At 48.8% G+C, this 21,007-nt stretch overlaps 1 protein-coding gene across 1 annotated transcript in view; it reads right to left on the bottom strand.

Annotated features, from left to right (window-relative positions):
* Window positions 1–21,007, bottom strand: part of LOC119969242 (guanylate cyclase soluble subunit beta-2-like) — a 72,908-nt gene that overhangs the window by 23,303 nt on the left and 28,598 nt on the right. Inside the window, exons 8-10 of the mRNA XM_038802593.1 lie at window positions 19,302–19,405; window positions 14,085–14,301; window positions 11,531–11,851 (exon numbers count right to left, since the gene is read on the bottom strand). Of these exons, the coding sequence (XP_038658521.1) occupies window positions 11,531–11,851; window positions 14,085–14,301; window positions 19,302–19,405 (642 nt within the window). The remainder of the gene's footprint in view (window positions 1–11,530; window positions 11,852–14,084; window positions 14,302–19,301; window positions 19,406–21,007) is intronic.

Raw genomic sequence — 21,007 nt, 5'->3', positions numbered from 1 at the left:
ACATCTCATCAAAAAATCTACTACATTTTCGTGGACTGATGCTCATCAAACAAAATGGATGGATCTAAAGTCGCAATTGACTATTGCACCTGTTCTTTCCTTCTTTGACCACGACAGAGAAACAATAATCTCAACGCATGCAAGTCAAAGTGGAATTGGAGCAGTTCTCCTACAAAGAGATGATGATTCTTCGTCGACACCTACTGAACAAAGGTATGTCCAGATAGAAAAAGAATGTTTAGTCTTACTGACTGGAATTTTCAAGTTTCACGACTATGTATATGGCCTACCTACATTTACGGCCGAGATGATCACCTACCACTTGTTCACATTATTCATAAAGATTTGAATGTCATGACTCCTACATTACAGCGTATTCTTATTCTGGGGGCAACACGGTAGCACAGTGGTTAGCACATATGCTTCACAGTGCCAGGGACCAGGGTTTGATGCCCGGCTTGTGTCACTGTCTGTGCGGAGTCTGCACGTTCTCCCTGTGGCTGCGTGGGTTTCCTCCGGGTGCTCCGGTTTCCTCTCACAAGTCCCGAAAGACTTGGGTGAATTCGACATTCTGAATTATCCCTCTGTGAACCCAAACAGGTGACGGAGTGTCATGACTAGGGGATTTTCACAGTAACTTCATTGCAGTGTTAATGTAAGCCTACTTGTGACACCAATAAAGATTTTCATTGTTATAAGTGAATTTTGTGGGTAGGCGTACCATGAAGCAAGGGGGAATATTACCTTGCATGCCAATCAGACTGTGATGCCGAGACACTGTGCCTGAACATCCAATCACCCAGGGACTGGGCCCCTGGACTGGGGTCATTTCAGTGACCAGAGGGTGAGTGTCTGCATCAGGGAGGGGTCCAGCCCCCGGTCCAGGTAATGTTACGTGTAGGTGTCTGGGATACAGGGTTTGGGTCCAGTGATCAGAGGCCCACTGCGGCTGGGGGGGGGGGGGGGGGGGGGGGGGGGGGACTGGGGGTGGCAGGGGTTAGGGGGGGGGAAGTGGGGTGGGGGAATGGGTGAATGGAGGGTCCTGGAGTGGAAGACACCGCTGGTCGCCAATCTCTCACCCTCTCCTGATCCTTACGGATATTACACAAAATGGATGATAGCTTGGACCCCGCAGAAGCTACCCTCACGGTGCTGCTGGCAGGCCAGGTGGGAAGATGTCAGAGAAGGCGGCGGCAGAGGCTCGAGGCGGCAACCCATGTGTAGGGGGCCGCCCATCAGGCCAGGGAAGGACCCAGAGGGGGAGGCCAGCAATGGCCCATAAACCATTTCCATTAAATCACACCCATACTTTGTTATTTTCCATTCTGTTTGAACAGATTTGTTCATTAGTTCTAAAAATGTTGGAGGCTTGATAAAAGGCTATTGTGGTAGTCACCACTATTGTATATATCACATACGAGATGTAATACGGTAAGGCTCCTGTACTACAGGTACGGGGGTAGATCCCTGCCTGCTGGGTGTTTCATTGGTCGTGGTACACAGCAGTGATCGGATGGAGTGGAGTGCATCGGGGAGGACCTCCTGCCAGCGGGAGACTGGGAGATTTCTGGACCTTAGGGCCAGTAGCACGGTCTTCCAGACCGTTCCGTTCTCCCTCTCCACCTGCCCATTTCCCCCGGGGTTATAACTGGTCTTCCTGCTCGAGGCAAAGCCCTTGCTGAGCAGGAATTGACGCAGTTCGTCGCTCATGATGGAGGACCCCCCATCGCTGTGGACGTAGGCGGGGAAATTGAACAGGGTAAAGATGCTATGGAGGGCTTTAATGATGGTGGCTGCTGTCATGTCGGGACAGGGGATGGCAAACGGGAACCGGGAGTACTCGTCAATCACGTTCAGGAAATACATGTTGCGGTCGTTGGAGGGAAGGGACCCTTTGAAGTCCATGCTGAGGCGTTCAAAGGGGTGGGAAGCCTTCACCAGGTGCGCTTTCTCTGGCTGGTTGAAGTGCGGCTTGCACTTCGCGCAGATTTGGCAGTTCCTGGTGACGGTCCTGACCTCCTTGATGGAGTAGGGCAGTTTGCGGGTTTTGATAAAATGGAAGAATCGAGTGACCCCCGGGTGGCAGAGGTCATCGTGGAGGATCCGGAGTCGGTCCACTTGTGCGGTGGCACATGTGCCACAGGATAGGGCATCAGGAGGCTCGTTTAGCTTCCCGTGACGATACAAGATCTCGTAGTTGTAGGTAGAGAGCTCGATCCTCCACCATAAGATCTTATCGTTCTTTATCTTGCCCCGCTGTGCGTTATCGAACATAAAAGCTACCGACCGTTTGTCAGTGAGGAGCGTGAACTCCTGCCGGCCAGATAATGCCTCCAATGCCGCACAGCTTCTACTATGGCGTAGGCCTCCTTTTTTAACGGACGAATGGTGGATTTCGGAGGCATGTAGGGTGCGTGACAGAAGGCCATGGGCCTGCCCGCTTGGTTGAGGGTGGCCGCCAGAGCTACGTCGGATGCGTCGCTCTCAACTTGAAGGGAAGGGATTCATCGATTGCGTGCATCGTGGCCTTTGCGATGTCTGCCTTTATGCAACTGAAGGCCTGGCGGGCCTCTGCCGACAGGGGGAAAACCATGGATTGGATTAGTGGGCGGGCCTTGTTCGCGTAATTGGGGACCCACTGGGCATAATATGAAAAAAACCCCAGGCAACGTTTCAGGGCCTTAGAGCAGTGTGGGAGGGGGAAATCCATGAGGGGGCGCATGAGTTCGGGGTCGGGGCTTATGACTCCATCGTGCACTACGTAGCCGAGGATGGCTCGACGGTCGTTGCTAAACACGCATTTGTTCTTGTTGTAGGTCAGGTTAAGGAGACTGGCGGTATGGAGAAATTTGGTGCCGTGGTCCTGCTGGTCGTGGCGCAGATGGTGACATTGTCGAGGTACGGAAACGTGGCCCGCAAACCGTACTGGTCAACCATTCGGTCCATCTCCTGTTGGAACCCTTAGGAAGTAGTAGAGCCACCCATCTGCTTCGAATGCAGTATATTTGCAGTTGTCCGGGTGAATGGGGAGCTGGTGGTAGGCAGATTTGAGGTCCACCGTGGAAAAGACCTTGTATTGTGCAATCTGGTTGACCAAATCAGATATGCGGGGAAGCGGGTACCCGTCGAGCTGCGTATACCTGTTGATGGTCTGACTATAATCGATGACCATCCTGTGCATCTCCCCAGTCTTTACAACCACTACTTGAGCTCTCCTGGGGCTGTTGCTAGCCTCGATAATACCTTCCTTCAGTAACCACTGGACTTCCGACCTAATGAAGGTCCGGTCCTGGGCACTGTACCATCTGCTCTTGGTAGCGACGGGTTTGCAATCAGAGGTGAGGTTTGCAAAAAGGGAAGGCGGTTCGACCTTGAGGGTCTCAAGACTGCAGACAGTGAGGGGCGGTATAGAGCCGCCGGATTTATAGGTTAAGCTCTGGAGGTTACATTGGAAGTCCAATCCCAGGAGTGTGGCAGCGCAGAGGTGAGGGAGGACGCAGAGTCGGAAATTCTTAAACTCTCTGCCCTGGACTGTGAGGTTAGCTATGCAGTACCCCTTGATCTCTCCAGAGTGAGACCCGGAGGCCAGGGAGATTCTCTGGTTGACTGGGTGTATAGGGAGGGAGCAGCGCCTTACCGTGCTGGGGTGTATAAAGCTCTCTGTGCTCCCGGAGTCGATCAGGCAGGATGACTCGTGTCCATTGATGAGTACCGTCGTCGTAGCGGTCGAAAGAGTTCGGGGTCGAGACTGGTCCAGTCACCGAGGTGAGTCGTGGCAGAAGCTGGTGGGATTCCTCGGGCAGTGTGCGGTCATCTGAATCGAGGTCTTGAGACTCCAGCCAAGGTGGCGCCGCCCACAGGTCGCACATGGCCGGGGGTGCGCAATATGACGCCGCCCATGAATCGCACGTGGTCCCTGGGGAACAAGATGGCTGCGCCTACGCGCCGCACGTGGCCTGCGATGAGAGTAATGGCGGCGGCCCCGGTTCGCCCCTGGAGACAGCGGCGACTGCCCGGGCCTGGCACAAAATGCCGCTTTTTCCCACAGCCCTTGCAAGTTGCGGAGCGGGCCGGGCAACTTTGCCGGGGTGCTTGGCTTGCCTGCAAAAATAACATCGGGGCCCCCCGGGGTTGCCTGGCTCCCGCGCGGCACACACTTGTGGGGGGTTGGGGGATTCATCGGAATCGGCTGCGGGTGGGGTCCACGCTGCCCATGGGGCTGCTGCACGGTCAGGTACATACGCACGGGCATTGTGGGAGGATACGTCTAAGGAGTTTGCGAGGGCCCGTGCCTCCTTGAGACTTACCGTCTCTTTTTCCAGCAGCCGCTGGCGGATCTGAGAGGACTGCATACCTGCAACGAAGACGTCTCAGATTAAAAGTTCGGTGTGGTTGTTGGCTGAAACTTGCGGACAGTCACAGTTCCTACCGATTACCAGCAGTGCGCGGTAGAATTCGTCTAGCGATTCCCCCGGAATTTGTCTGGTAGCTAGAAGATGTCGGGGTAAACCTGATTTACTGGGCGGATGTAGTGTCCTTTCAACAGGGTCATCGCGGCCTCAAAACCGTCCGCGTCTTTGATGAGCGTGTAGATTTCTGGGCTCACCTTTGAGTGGAGAACTTGCAGTTTCTGGTCCTCCGTGGGTGTAGTTGTGGCCATCCTGATGTATCCGTTGAAACATACCAGCCAGTGTTTAAAGGTCGCCGCTGAGTTTGTCACATGGGGGCTAAGTTGCAGACACTCCGGCTTGATGCGGCGCTCCATTCTTCAAATCTAGTCCAATAAATTGATGTACAATCAATAACTCCCGAAGCGAGATTGGAGGACAAATGAAGGCTTTATTAAACTAGATGTTTCCCCCAGCAGCGCAGGTACAGAAATGCAACAACTAGGGAAACACAGACTCTTATACTCCGCCTTACTGGGCGGAACCAGCAGGCAGGCTTCACCAATGATCTTACAGTATCAGGTATCTCCAACACCAATGATCTTACAGCATCAGGTACCTCCAACCATGTACCATAATACCCCTAATACCGACTACCACACTCTACACCGCCAAACTCCTCAACCTAACGTATAACAAGGAGAAGTGCGTGTTCAGCACCAACCGCTTAGCCATCCTCATCTATGTGGTGCAAAATGGAGTTCTAGGGCCCGGCCCCAACCGCATGCGCCCCCTCATGGAACTCCCCCTCCCCCACTGCCCCAAGGCCCTGAAACGATGCCTGGGGTTCTTCTCATACTACGCCCAGTGGGCCCCTAACTATGCGGACAAGGCCCGCCCACTCATTCACTCCAACGTTTTCCCCCTGACGGCCAAGGCTCACCAGGCCTTCAACCGTATCAAGGCCGACATCGCTAAGGCCGCGATGCACGCGGTCGACGAGACGCTCCCCTTCCAAGCCGAGAGCAATGTATCAGACGTCGCTCTGGCCGCCACCCTCAACCAGGCAGGCAGGCCCGTGGCATTCTTTTCACACACCCTCCATGCCTTGAAATTCGGCACTCCTCCGTCGAAAAGGAGGCCCAAGCCATCACAGAAGCTGTGCGGCATTAGAGGCATTACCTGGCCAGCAGGAGATTCACTCTCTTCATTGACCAACAGTCGGTTGACTTCATGTTTAATAACACACAGCGGGGCAAGATCAAAAATGATAAAATCTTGAGGTGGCGGATCAAGCTCTCCACCTACAATTACGAGATTTTGTATCGCCCCGGTCAGCTCAACAAGCCCCCAGATGCCCTATCCCGAGGTACATGTGACAGCGCACAAGTGGACCGGCTCCAGACCCTACACAACGCTCTCTGTCACCCACGGGTCACCCGGTTCTTTCACTTCATAAAGGCCCGCAATCTGCCCTACTCCATTGAGGAGGTCAGGGCTATCACCAGAGACTGCCAGGTCTGCGCGGAGTGCAAACCGCACTTCTACCAGCCAGACCGGGCGCATCTAATGAAGGCCTCCCCCCCCTTTGAACGCCTTAGCGTGGATTTCAAAGGGGCCCTCCCCTCCACCGATCAAAACACGTACTTCCTTAACGTGGTCGACGAATACTCCAGATTCCCCTTCGCTGTTCCATGCCCTGATATGACGTCTTCCACCGTCATCAAAGCCCTCAACACCATCTTCGCCTTGTTCGGTTTCCCCGCCTACATCCACAGTGACTGGGGATCCTCATTTATGAGCGATTGAGCTGCACCAGTACCTGTTCAGCAGGGGCATCACCTCGAGCAGGACGACCAGCTACAAACCTCAGGGGAAACGGGCAGGTGGAGCGGGAGAATGGGATGGTCTGGAAGGGCGTCCAGCTGGCCCTACGGTCCAGAAATCTCCCGGCCTCCCGCTGGCAGGAGGTCCTCCCCGACGCCCTTCACTCCATTCGATCACTACTTTGCACTGTGACTAATGCATCCCCCCCCCCCCCCCCCCATGAACGTCTCCTTGCCTTTCCCAGGAAGTAAACCTCCGGGGTTTCGCTCCCAGCATGGCTGGCAGCTCCAGGACCCATTCTCCCCCGCAAGTACGTGCGGCTCCACAAGGCGGACCTGTTGGTCGAGAGGGTACAGCTACTCCATGCAAACCCGCAGTACGCCTACGTGGTGTAGCCCGACGGCTGCCAAGACACAGTCTCCCTCAGGGACCTGGCACCAGCTGGGTCCCCTCCCCCCCCGCCCCGGGCCACCTTTCCTCCCCCCAGCGCACCTCACCACAGCCCCCACTAAGGACGATCTGAACTCCCCTGGTCCCACCCGGGGATGAAGATGAGGTCTACACGCTCCCGGAGTCACTGGCGACCGAGCCGACGCCTGCATCGCCTCTGGGACTGCGGCGCTCACAACGGAGGATCAAGGCACCCGATTGGCTGAATTTGTGAACTTTCCCCAAAATGGTTACCTTAAAATGCATGTAAATAGTTTTACCACCACCCCCGCTGGACTCTTTTATAACAGGGGGTGAATGTGGTAGTCACCACTGTTGTATATATCACATATGAGATGTAATACGGTAAGGCTCCTGTACTACAGGTACGGAGGTAGATCCCTGCCTACTGGCTCCGCCCAGTAGGCGGAGTATAAATGTGTGTGCTCTCCGAGCTGCAGCCATTTTGGCAGCAGCTGCAGGAGGCTACACATCTCTGCTTAATACAGCCTCGATTACTCTCTACTCTCGTCTCGTTGTAATTGATAGTGTATTAGCTATTTGATAGTCAAAAATCACCAAATTAGGTAATGCAAAGTCTAGTCACTTTACCATTGTTGGAGAAAGCAGGGTTATATGTTGGCTGGCTAATGGCAGAGGATTTGGTGCCAGGGGGTGCTGGAGCTAGAAGTCTGTTGTCAAAAGCTCCAAACCGGTGACCCTGTTGGGGAGATGGAGAGGGAGGCAGATAAACTGACCTTTCACCTTTTGGGCCTAGGTTCAGGGCCAGGTCAGACTGTTGAGGATGAAGGTTTTGCCCATAGGCAGCCCACAATGTGAAATGAGTTTGTGTTGGACCTGAGCCTAAAGCACCGACAGAATTGTTCACAATTCAATACTGATTGGCAGTCTCAACCAGAGAGGCTGCAGGACAAAGCAAACATGTGTGGGGTGGGGTGGGGTGGGGTGGGGGTGGCAGGAGAGGGTCTGAAATGGAAACTATTTCATTATCCAGCACAAAAGTCCCAAACAAATGCGTAAAAATATTCAAAATCTCCAACCCATGGTCCTAATGGAAGTATGAATCTTGCATTTTGTATAATGCCTTTCACAACCTCAGCATGTCCGAAAGCACTTTACAGCCAATTAAGTATTATTGAAGGGTAGTTACTTTTGTAATGTAGGAATTTGTGCACAGTAAGCTCCCATAAACAGTAATGAGCTAATGAGCAGATAATCTGTTTTAGTAATGTTGATGGAGGAATAAATATTAGTTAGGTCATGTGGAGAACTGTCGTGCTCTTCCAAATAGGGGCTGTAATGTGCTTCAGAATATTCTGTAGTCGTGAACGGTGCATAAAAATTCATAATCTCTTTTCACATAAAAACTCGGTACTTCAGTTTTACTCTGCACATTAAAACATTCATAAAAAGCATCAAGAGTGGCAAAATACTAAGGTCCTGTCCACCATTTTCTGCAGGATGAAAACTGGATCTCCGCCGAGTTTCCATAATTTGTGAGGACAGGAAGGAGGAGGATCAGAGATGGATTAACACAATAGCTTGCCACTTTGCATTGGCAAAGGGTCAGCATCAAATTGTCCACCCAAGATTGCCATATGGCACTGTTGTGTTCTTTATTTCCGTTCATTCAGGATGTTGAAGGTTGTAGTGCTAACAAAGTCAAGCAAGCAGTGTTTAACAAACAAAGCTAATTTATTACACTACCTTGAATTAGATTCGAACATATTACGGAGGAATCCTAAAGATTACGCTACACATCTACAATACTAAATTATGCTATCAGTTAAGCTATCTCACATCTACTCTGTCTCTACTTCTCTTGCTCTCTCCCGCTTTCTTCCAGAAGTCAGAAGCATGTGATATTTATATGGTTGCTCCATAGCACCATCTAGTGACTAGAGCAGTAACATTACATAATAATAATAATCTTTATTGTCACAAATAGGCTTACATTAATACTGCAGTGAAGTTACTGTGAAAAGTCCCGAGTCACCACATTCCGGCGCCTGTTCGGGTACGCAAAGGGAGAATTCAGCATGTCAAATTACCTAACAGCACGTCTTTCGGGACTTGTGGGAGGAAACCGGAGCACCCAGAGGAAACCCACTCAGACACGGGGAGAACGTGCAGACTCCACACAGACAGTGACCCAAGCCGGGAATCGAACCTGAGACCCTGGCAATGTGAAGCAACAGTGCTAACCACTGTGCTATCATGTCGCCCCCCCCCCCCCCCATTTACCCTTTATGTACTCTACAATATCCACATATTGTGACAGGCAGAAGGAATCGATTAAAAATTACACATAGAGGCAAGGATAGTTTAAGTACAATAACCCTGATCTGAAACACACTGGGTGGGATTGTCCGTCCAGCGACGTCAGAATTGCGAATCGTGATCGGGCGGAGAATCACACGCCAGCTGAAAATCAAGGCCGGTGCCAGGTGCCCAATGGAATGCCATGCTCCGGTGCCTCGACAGCGGCGTGAATGCGTTCCATGCTGCACGCCGGTGTGGGCAGGAAATTGTACAGTAAACGCCATTGGCATATCATTAACAGGCTTCTCCCAGCAATTTTGGGGCCCTGTGCAATGCTCTGTTCCACCAGGAGGAATTACTGACGGTGAAGTTCACCTGTGGTATTTAAAATCGGAAAACGTGCACCATAGCTGCTGATGGAGGGAATGGGGAAATGAAAAGTGTCCAACATCGCTATAGTTTGCTGACAGTTGTGCCACAGAGCGGGGCGGGGGGGGGGGGGGGGGGGGGGGGGGGGTGGTGGTATAGTGGGGGGCAGTCAGGATGTAGGTCAAAGGATCGGGGTGGACAGGTCCATTGCTGCAGCCTGCAAGGTGGTCATGTGGCGGCGGACACTCCAGACGGCCCACTGTGAACTTTGAGCCACTGGTTGTATGGGTGCCTCCCCAGGCCACCCACCCTCTGGCACCAGCCATCCCATCAACAGGGTGGACGTGCTCCAGCGCAACCAGTGCCATCTTCTAGGATGGGATGAGGGTGTGTGGGGAGTAGAGTGCTGAGCTGTGGCTGTAGCTTGTCAAGCTATTGAGTGTCAATTCCAACCCCGGCGAATCATACGCCAGCGTTCATTGGAATTGCACCAATTCCACGTGGCTCTAGTGCTAGCCCATTAGGAAATCCTGAATCACTCTGGGGCCAGAGCCGCTTTTGGGGCCATAGAACTCACAAATAACACAGAACAGTACAGCACAGCAACAGGCCCTTCAGCCCTCCAAGCCCGTACCAATCAGCAAAACTTTGGCCAAAACCCTCAGCAATTCCTAGTGCCGCTATACCCCATCCTATCCATGTATTTTTCGAGATGCCTATTGAATGCCGTTAATGTATCGGCTTCCACAACCTCCCTGGCAACGCATTCCAGGCACTCGCCACCGTCTGTGTAAAACACCTGCCTCGCACATCTCCTCTAAACATTTGCCCTATGGACCTTAAACCTATGCCCCCTGGTAACTGACCCTCCACCCTCGGAAAGAGTGCCTGCCCATCCACTCCGTCCATGCCCCTCATAATCTTGTAGACCTCTATGAGGTCACCCCTCAACCTCCGTCCTTTAAATGAAAGCAGTCCAAGTCTATTCAGCCTCTCTGCATAGCTAACATCCTCCAGACCAGGCAACATCCTGGTAAACCTCCTCTGCACCCTCTCCAAAGCATCCACATCCTTCTGGCAGTGAGGCGACCACTGGAAAGCCAGAATTGTGCCCAATATTCCAAGTGCGGCCTTACCCAGATTCTATACAACTGTAGCATGACTTGCTAGTTTTTCTACTTGATGCCCTATCTAATGAAGCAAGCATTCCATACGCTTTCTTGACTATCTTGTCCACTTGTGTTGCCACTTTCAAAGATCTGTGGACTTGCAAGCCCAGATCGCTCTGACTTTCGATATTTTATTTTGCCATTTACGGTATATTTCCCCTCTATGTTAGACCTACGAAAATGCATTACCTCACATTCGTCTGGATTAAACACCATTTGCCATTTCTCTGCCCAAGTCTCCAACCTATCTATGTCCTGCTGTATCTTCTGACAATCCTCAACACTACCTGCCCCTCCACCAACCTTGGTGATATCGGCATAATTCAGTCCTGCCGTCAGCACTTCAGGGCTGAATTTCTCCATCAATCCCGACAGCAAGATTGCCACAGGCGGATGCGGACCATGTAAAGGTCCATTGACATCGGGCAGGAATTTCCGGTTGCTGAACAGGGCAGCCGGAGAATCCCTCCTTGGTCTCTGGAACGGAGAATTCTGACTACTACTTAAAGGTAGCTAAATCAAGCATCAAATGAATTTAGCAGTGATAGTATCGTGATTTAGCGATGACTGTATTCCGATTTAGCAGTGATTATATTCTGATTCAGCAGTGAGTATATTGTGATATAACAGGGAATGTATTCTGATTTAGCAGTAACTATATTCTGATTTAGCAGTAACTATATTCTGATTTAGCAGTAACTATATTCTGATTTAGTAGTAACTATATTCTGATTTAGCAGTAACTATATTCTGATTTAGCAGTAACTATATTCTGATTTAGCAGTAACTATATTCTGATTTAGCAGTAACAATAATCTGATTTAGCAGTAACTATATTCTGATTTAGCAGTAACTATATTCTGATTTAGCAGTAACTATATTCTGATTTAGCAGTGACTATATTCTGATTTAGCACTTACTATATTCTGATTTAGCCTTCAAACTGTATTTCATTGGCTGTGAAGTGATTTGAGGTCATTAAAGGTACAATAGAAATGCATGCTGCATTTTGATTTGTCCTCCTGTGGAACCTTTGATGCTGAGGCTGTTAAAGATTGTCCTTACCCGCTTCTACCTTCTTGCCTTCCTTCAACTGATTGGCCACGTGTTCAGGAAGCATGGCGTACAGCAGCAACTCTGTTTTCTTCTTTTCAACCTCCAGGTTCTTGGACAGGATCCTCAGCTCCTCCTTTTTACGTTCGAGCTGATTGGACAGCTCGATCTCAGCCAGCCTTTGATGGTTAAGGAGGATGAGGTCGCGGGTCGTGTCGTGTTGGGCTATGTCAGCGATGTGCATCTTCCTCTCCTCCAGTTCCTGGAGGCAGCGTAGTTGTGGCGAGCACAGGTAAATCATGCACTGGAATATTCCCATCCACAGCATCTGTCCTGAGAGAAAGACAGAAAAATCCACCTTGGATCAGAGTTCCGCTAATTGACAAAACAGTGGAACACTGCCTGCAAACAGATGGCACTGCCCTATTGTCCAGTAGGTTAAGTTTCCAGTGGTCAGGTTGAGTATCATACCCTCTGGTACTGACCTTGCTGCTCTCACTGGGAAGGCATCTCATTTGCCTGTGGCAGGCTGCCACACAATTACCACACTGGGTACATCTCCGGAACCTGCTTACCATTTCCAACAAACACACCCCCTATATGCACTTCCCCATCCCACGCTAACTGACCTTGCATTCTTTACACAAACTTTGGCTGGTCATTTGGGGACCCATATTGTTGGCCTGGCATGGAACCCATCAACTGGGTCTCCGCTCTAAGAATGTAAGAGCTAGTAACAGGAATATACCACATAGCCCATCGAATCTGCTCTGACCTTCAAGGTGATTATGGATACAGTAAGAAGTCTTCCAACACCAGGTTAAAGTCCAACATGTTTGTTTGAAACACTAGCTTTCAGAGCACTGCTCCTTCCTCTGTCCCGCCGTGCCAGATTTCTGGTTCAGCACGCCAGCGGGATGCTCCATTTCGCCGACTGGTCGATGGGGTTTCCCATTGCGGGGCAGCCTCACATCATTGGGAAACCCCTGGGCTGCCGGCAAAACAGAGCATCCTGAAGGCAGAGAATCCAGCCCCCTGTTCTAGTTCCAGTTTCTTTTGTTCCTTTAACTTAAGTTTCCTGGAAACTTTTCTTCATTTCTCTAGCTTCCTTAACTAGCTGTTATTTAGATTTCTGGCACTGGCTTTTGTAACTATGATTCCATTTTATGGCTTTTCTTCTCGCAAAGCTGAGACCTGCTCACCAACCCCCCCCCCCACCCCCCAACTCTCCCCCCCCCCCCCCCCAACTCTCCCCCCAGGCTTCCTGTCACCAGCTGCTATGAATTCAGTTACACACAATCAAAAAAGCTTTACTACCCTAAAGATGCCCCTGGTTACTAAGCAACAACTCTTTCCTTCTCCAATATTTTATTTGCTGTTCACACAATAAACTCTCTCAGCACAATAAAAACAGTTTGAACTGAAACCAAAATCCCCACATATGCAAACACCTTTGTCTAACATTAATCAAAGTGGAGTAAGGGCAGTACGGTGGCACAAGTGGTTAGCACAGTGCCTCACGGCGCCAAGGTCCCAGGTTCGATCCCGGCTCTGGGTCACTGTCCGTGTGGAGTTTGCACATTCTCCCCGTGTTTGCGTGGGTTTCGCCCCCACAACCCAAAGATGTGCAAGGTAGGTGGATTGAACACACTAAATTGCCCCTTAATTGGAAAAAATTAAGTGGATACACTAAATTTATTTTTTTTAAATGTCAAAGTGGAGGTTTACTCTTCTTACAATTAAACACTAATTCAAGCCCACTTAAGTCTATACCTCATTTCCAATATTTAACAATACAAATATAGATGACCTAAAACAACCTCTGTTTTCCTGGCACAGGGGCTTCCAGCTATGTGCTGCCAGAGTTTAGAGGTCAGCTGACAGAATGATATTTGATGAACATGATAGGAGCTGAACATTTATCCTGTGTCCATATAGGTGGGCTAAGGACTGAGCAGTACCTGTACAGGTAAGATATAATGGATGCACAACCTGTACAGGTAAACTAAGGGCTTACACTATGGTGGTGGACTCATTCTATGCATTACGTGGACTAGGCACATAGTATTACGATTTCTGTATTCTGTATCCCAAAGCAACTGCTATATTCAGAATGTGGTCTTGGCAGAAGCCCCCAAGAGAAAAGTGGAAATTCGTTGGAGGTGTCTCGAAAGAATCCATTGGGAGACCTTGGCTTGTGACTGACCAAAATGGAAAAGGTTAATTCGGGAAGGCACAGAACATATCGAGAGGCATTGTTGGGAGCATGTAGAGGTGAAATTGAGGCATTGGAGAGAGCTCAGCAACCTCCCAACAACTCAAACACCACTGTTCGCACATCACAAATTGATCTTATCAGCCATCTCAGAACCCATCGAACCAGTGTGGACACCTGAGTAACTGCCTAAGATGAGGAGGTGGTACCTGTACAGGTTAATTAGAATTGGAGCAGTACCTGAGCAGGGGAAGCTAAGGTTTCTTCAGTCCCTGTACAGGTGAGCTGAAACATGATATGGGCGGTTGACACATGTCCAAGTGCTATTCCGCTAAAGGTTCTGATTTGTACCTCGGAGTTTCAGCATTGGTTGAGTTTTCCATGACTCTGGCATCATTTCTCTCCTTGCTTCGAGTATAAATTGACTGTTGATAAATTTCCGAATGCTGGGAATGGTAAAGGGAATTGCTGGATGGGTGATTGTGAAGTATTCATCAACTCGAATGTTCATTGTTTGTAGTCCAGGCACATGCTTCTGGATATTCACTCCCGCCTGCTTGACCTTCAGCTACAGCGATAAGAAATTCACTTCCGTTAGTATTTTCTGATATGGAGAAAATGTCACGGACTTTAATCAATATAGTCAAAAAGAAATAGCTTATCAACAATGAAATCATAGACAAATGTATTGACTATGTCTCATTACTAGTATCAGACATACAATTTAAACAAGCGGATATTTAGCTGTCAGCTAAAACAGTGGTAGCTCTCACACCACTATAGTCAGAAGCTCAGGGATTCAAATCCCACTCCAGACACTAATCTAGGCTGACACTCCATCAGGGAGTGCTGCACTGTCAGAGATGTTCTCTTTCAGATGAAGCATTAAGCCAGGATCCTGTCTGCCCTCTCAGATGGGCGGAGTGGATCCGATTGCATTATTTTTTAGACAAGCAGCAAAGATCTCCCTTCATACCTGACATCTATCCTTCAGGCAACATGGCTATTTATCTGATTACGATTTGTGGGACCATGATGCGAGCAAATTGTCGGGCACATTTCCTGAAATTTCTACAGTGACCACACTTCAAAAAGGTTTTTCATTGGCTGCAAAGTGCTTTCAGGGTGCACTGGGGTTGTGCAAGGCGCTATATAAAGGCAGTTCTGCCAGACCTACTACGATTTTCCAGCATTTTGTGTTATTGTTTTATAACTTTGTTATTAGTTTATCTGACATTGGAAGCTAAGTTTTTTGATTCTGTTGTAGTGCACTAACTATTTAACTATCAGTTAGTTTGGGAATCAGACCAAGGGGGCACAACTTTCTTGTGTGCGTGGAGTCAACTGATGCCCTCATAATCATAATCATGTTTTAAAACCAACGATGATGCATTTGACTTCAGAAGAAATAAAGAAGAACTTGAACTTAGGTTGGGATTTTCCAGCCCTGACATTAGCAGGCATCGACACTGAGAGGATGGGAACATTTGGAGAGAGATTGACTTTTAACGGCTCTCCAAATTTTCCCTTCCCACCCCAGACAATGCCCATTGGTGTCAGGATCGGAAAATTCTGCCCTTAACTTTCATGACCGCAAGATGTCCCGAAGCACTTTACTGTCAATAACGTACTCTTAAAGTGTAATCATGACTGTAATGTCAGAAATCTGACAGCCAATTTATGCAAACAGGAGTCTGACCCAGCAGCAGCGAAGGAGAGACAATATAGTTCCAAGTCAGGATGGTGCGTGGCTTGGAGGGGTAACTTGCGGGTGATGGTGTTCCCTTCAGGTTCTGCCAGAAGAAGCTTGGCAAGTTGATGTTATGCATCTTATAGATAGAATAGAATAGAACATTAGAATAGAATAGAACATTACAGCGCAGTACAGGCCCTTCGCCCTTCGGCCCTCGATGTTGCACCGACCTGTGAAACCAATCTAAAGCCCATCTGCACTATTCCATTGTCATCCATATGCTTATCAAATAACCATTTAAATGCCCTTAGTGTTGGTGAGTCCACTACTGTTGCAGGCAGGGCATTCCACGCCCTTACTACTCTCTGAGTAAAAAATCTACCTCTGACATCTGTCCTATATCTATCTCCCCTCAATTTAAAGCTATGTCCCCTCATGCTGGACATCACCATCCGAGGAAAAAGGCTCTCAGGCTCTCACTGTCCACCCTATCTAATCCTCTGATCATCTTGTATGCCTCGATTAAGTCACCTCTTAACCTTCTTCTCTCTAACAAAAACAGCCTCAAGTCCCTCAGCCTTTCCTCATAAGGTCGTCCCTCCATACCAGGCAACATTTTGTTAATTCTCCTCAGCACGCTTTCAATGCTTCCACATCCTTCCTATAATGCGCCGACCAGAACTGCACGCAATACTCCAAATGCGGCTGCACCAGAGTTTTGTACAACTGCAACATGACCTCATGGCTCCGAAACTCAATCCCTCTACCAATAAAAGCTAACACACCGTACGCCTTCTTAACAACCCTCTCAACCTGGGTGGCAACTTTCAGGGATCTATGTATATGGACACCGAGATCTCACTGCTCATCCACACTACCAAGAATCTTACCATTAGCCCACTACTCTGTATTCCTGTTACTCCTTCCAAAATGAATCACCTCACACTTTTCTGCATTGAACTCCATTTGCCACTTCTCAGCCCAGCTCTGCAGCTTATCTATGTCCCTCTGTAACCTGCAACATCCTTCCGCACTGTCTACAACTCCACTGACTTTAGTGTCATCCTCAAATTTACTGACCTATCTTTCTACGCCCTCCTCCAGGTCATTTATAAAAATAACAAACAGCAGTGGCCCCAAAACAGATCCTTGTGGTACACCACTAGTAACTGAACTCCAGGCTGAACATTTTCCATCAACCACCACCTCTGTCTTCTTACAGCTAGCCAATTTCTGATCCAAACTGCTAAATCACCCTGAATCCCATGCCTCCATATTTTCTGCAATAGCCTACCGTGGGGAACCTTATCAAATGCTTTACTGAAATCCATATACACCACATCAACTGCTTTACCCTCGTCCACCTGTTTTGTCACCTTCTCAAAGGACTCAATAAGGTTTGTGAGGCATGACCTACCCTTCACAAAACCGTGTTCACTATCCCTACTCAAATTATTCCGTTCCAGATTATTATAAATCCAATCTCTTATAATCCTTTCCAAGATTTTGCCCACAACAGAAGTAAGGCTCACTGGTCTATAGTTACCGGGGTTGTCTCTATTCCCCTTCTTGAACAAGGGGACATTTGCTATCCTACAGTCTTCTGGCACTATTCCTGTAGACAATGACGGCATAAAGATCAAAGCCAAAGGCTCTGCAATCTCCTACCTAGCTTCCCAGAGAATCCTAGGATAATCCCATCCGGCCTAGGGGACTTATCTATTTCTACACTTTCTAGAATTGCTACCTTATGAACCTCAATCCCGTCTAGTCTAGTAGCCTGTATCTCAGTATTTTCCTCGACAACATTGTCTTTTTCTTGTGTGAATACTGACAAAAAATATTCATTTAGCGCCTCTCCTATCTCCTCGGACTCCACGCACAACTTCCCACTACTGTCCTTGACTGGCCCTACTCTTACCCTAGTCATTCTTTTATTCCTGACATACCTATAGAAAGCTTTAGGGTTATCCTTGATCCTACCTGCCAAAGACTTCTCATGTCCCCTCCTGGCTCTTCTTAGCTCTCTCTTTAGGTCCTTCCTAGCTAACTTGTAACTCTCGAGCGCCCTAACTGAACCTTAACTTCTCATCTTTCTCTAAGCCTCCTTCTTCCTCTTGACAAGTGATTCAACAACTTTAGTAAACCACGGTTCCCTCGCTCGACCACTTCCTCTCTGCCTGACAGGTACATACTTATCAAGGACACGCAGTAGCTGTTCCTTGAACAAGCTCCACATTTCGATTGTGCCCATTCCCTGCAGTTTCCTTCCCCATCCGATGCACCTTAGTCTTGCCTAATCGCATCATAATTGTCTTTCCCCCAGCTATAACTCTTGCCCTGCGGTATATATCTATCCCTTTCCATCGCTAAAGTAAACGTGACTGAATTGTGGTCACTATCACCAAAGTGCTCACCTACCTCCAAATCTAACACCTGACCTGGTTCATTACCCAGTACCAAATCCAATGTGGCCTCGCCTCTTGTTGCCTATCTACATACTGTGTCAGGAAATCCTCCTGCACACATTGGACAAAAACTGACCCATCTAAAGTACTCGAACTATAGCATTTCCAGTCAATATTTGGAAAGTTAAAGTCCCCCATAACAACTACCCTGTTACTTTCGCTTCTATCCAGAATCATCTTTGCGATCCTTTCCTGTACATCTATGGAACTTTTCAGAGGCCTGTACAAAACTCCCAACAGGGTGACCTCTCCTTTCCTGTTTCTAACTTCAGCCCATACTACCTCAGTAGACGAGTCCTCACCAAACATCCTTTCTGCCACTTAATACTGTACTTGACTAACAATGCCACACCTCCCTCTCTTTTACCAACTTTCCTGAGCTTACTGAAATATCTAAACCCTGGAACCAGCAACAACCATTCCTGTCCCTGCTCTATCCATGTCTCCGAAATGGCCACAACATCGAAGTCCCAGGTACCAACCCATGTTGCAAGTTCACCCATCTTATTCCGGATGCTCCTGGCGTTGAAGTAGACACACTTCAAACCACCTTTCTGCCTGCCGGTACACTCCTGCAACCATGAAACCTTTACTCATGACCTCACTACTCTCAACCTCCTGTACACTGGAGCTACAATTCAGGTTCCCATCCCTCTGTGAATTAGTTTAAACCCTCCCGAAGTGCATTAGCAAATTTTCCCCCCAGAATATTGGCACCCCTCTGGTTCAGGTGTAGACCATCCCGTTTGTAGAGGTCCCACCTACCCCAGAATGAACCCCAATTATCCAGGTATTTGAATCCCTCCCTTCTGCACCATCCCTGTAGCCACGTGTTCAACTGTTCTCTCTCCCTATTCCTCGTTTCGCTAGCACATGGCACAGGTAACAACCCAGAGATAATAACTCTGTTTGTTCTAGCTCTAAGATTTCACCTTAGTTCCCTGAATTCCTGCCTTACATCCCCATCCCTTTTCCTACCTATGTCGTTGGTGCCAATGTGGACCACGGCTTAGGGCTGCTTCCCCTCCCTCTTAAGGATCCCGAAAACACAATCCGAGACATGTATGGTGCACATTTCTGCCACTGTGTGCTGTTGGTGGAGAGAGCAAACGTTTACATTGGCGGATGTGCATTGTGTCACACTTGCCTGTACCGGCATCCCTCACCTACGACTGAATCCGTTTACAAACTCCATCAAACTGTTTTTGCAGATCCCTGGCATTTACCCACAATTCTGCCGGCACAGACGCAATGGGCTGAATGGTCTCTTTCTGTGCCGTAGCCGTTCCCTGGTTCTACCTTAACACCACACTCCCCTCTCTAGTTTAATATCCTCAGGAAATTTCAATAGTCACTTCCTGAATTCAAGTCAATACAATAGCTCAGAAGGAGCAAAGAATTTTTTACCTTCTCATCAAAAACGATGTGGAAAGGAAAAGCATCGCAGAAAGCTTTCTTGTCCATCCAGAGCTTCTCCGGATAAACTGGCTCAAAGGAACATAGCGTGTTGCCTAGTGATAGGAATGCATTGAGTAATTATTGCACTTTTCTGCACAATTCCAATGTGTTTTTGAAATCGAGGAGAACTAATTAGCAGAGGAAAGTCAGGTTTTCTGTTCTAAAATGGCTGCAGTGGAATATTTTGCAGGTGGATTTGCAGGTTAACCTGCTCTTTAATCCAAAATCAGCATTCACAGCTTGGAGGTCAAAGTGGGATTTGAACCCTGGACCAACCTGAATCTGGGAGTGGTGGAATTCTCACTGGACTAGCAACAATGCCCTGGGAACACAAGTTTGAATCCCACCACAGCAGATGGTGAACGTTGAATTCAATAGAAATCTGGCTTTTGGTGGACAAGGGGTTTGATGAGAAGGTGCGGTCGGTGATCAGAGACTATGTGGAGTTGAATCAGAATGGGGAGGTATCGGCAGCCACATTTTGGGAGGCGTTGAAGGCGGTGGTTTGTGGGGAGGTTATCTCGTTCAAGGCTCACAGAGATAGGAGAAGGAGGGAGGAATATGGGCTGTTATTGGGCAAGATAGTTAAAGTGGACTGGGAATATTCGAGTGCTCCCACCAAGGAAGAGTTGACGGAGAGAAATAAATTAGAGAGGCAGTTTGACAGGCTGACGACGAGGAAGGCAGTGGGGCAGCTACGGAGGGCGAGGTGGGGTGCAGTATGAATATAGAGAGAAGGCAAGCCATATGCTAGCCCATCAGCTATGGAGGCAGGCCGGGTCCAGGAAAATTCTGGGGGTACGTACAGGGAAGGGGGAGGTAGTGTTGGATCCGGGGAAGACTGACCCTGGCATTGATCACGTTAATCCCGAAGAAGGGGAAGGGCCCGTTGGAATGTGGGTCATACAGGCCCATATCATTGTTAAATACGGATGTGAAATTGTTGGTTATGTTAGTGACGGGGAGGATGAGGTTTTGGGAAGGTTTGGGTTCAGGCTGAAGTTTGTGTTGTGGGTGTGTCTGCTGTACGTGGCCTCTGTGGCGAGTGTATGGACAAATGAGATAAGTTCACGGAGCTTCGGGTTGTACAGGGGAACGAGGCAGAGCTGTCCGCTGTTGTAGCTGCTGTTCGCACTGGCAATAGAGCCCTTGGCGATGGCCCTTTGGGGGTCAGTCGAGTGGCAGGGAATTATGAGGGGGTGAGGGAACATCTGGTGTCTTTGTACGTAGTCGACCTGCTCATGTTCTTATCGGACCCATTGGAGAGTACAGGGAGAATTATGGCCATACTAGAGACATTTGGGGCCTTCTCGGGCAATAAGCTGAATGTTGGAAAGTGTGAGTTGTTTCTGGTGAATGTGGCGGGCCGGGGAGTCAATCTTGAGGTGTTGTCATTTAGGGTTGCCAGGACAGGTTTAGGATTTGGGGGTTAAGGTGACGGGAGAGTGGGTGACGATGCATAAATGGAACCTAACAAAGTTAGTGGAGGAGATGGGATGCGTTACATCTGACACTGGCGGGGTGGGTCCAGGTGGTAAAAATGAACGTTCTGCCAAGGTTCCTGTTTGTATTCCAAACCCTCCTAATGTTCATTCCAAAGGCTTTTTTTCCAGAAACTTCATGCAGCTATTTTGGAGTTTATTTGGGCGGGAAAG

The sequence above is a fragment of the Scyliorhinus canicula genome, chromosome 7 (genome assembly GCF_902713615.1).
Source record: "Scyliorhinus canicula chromosome 7, sScyCan1.1, whole genome shotgun sequence".
Taxonomy (NCBI): Eukaryota; Metazoa; Chordata; class Chondrichthyes; order Carcharhiniformes; family Scyliorhinidae; genus Scyliorhinus; species Scyliorhinus canicula.
This window is presented reverse-complemented; position numbering and strand designations above follow the sequence as displayed.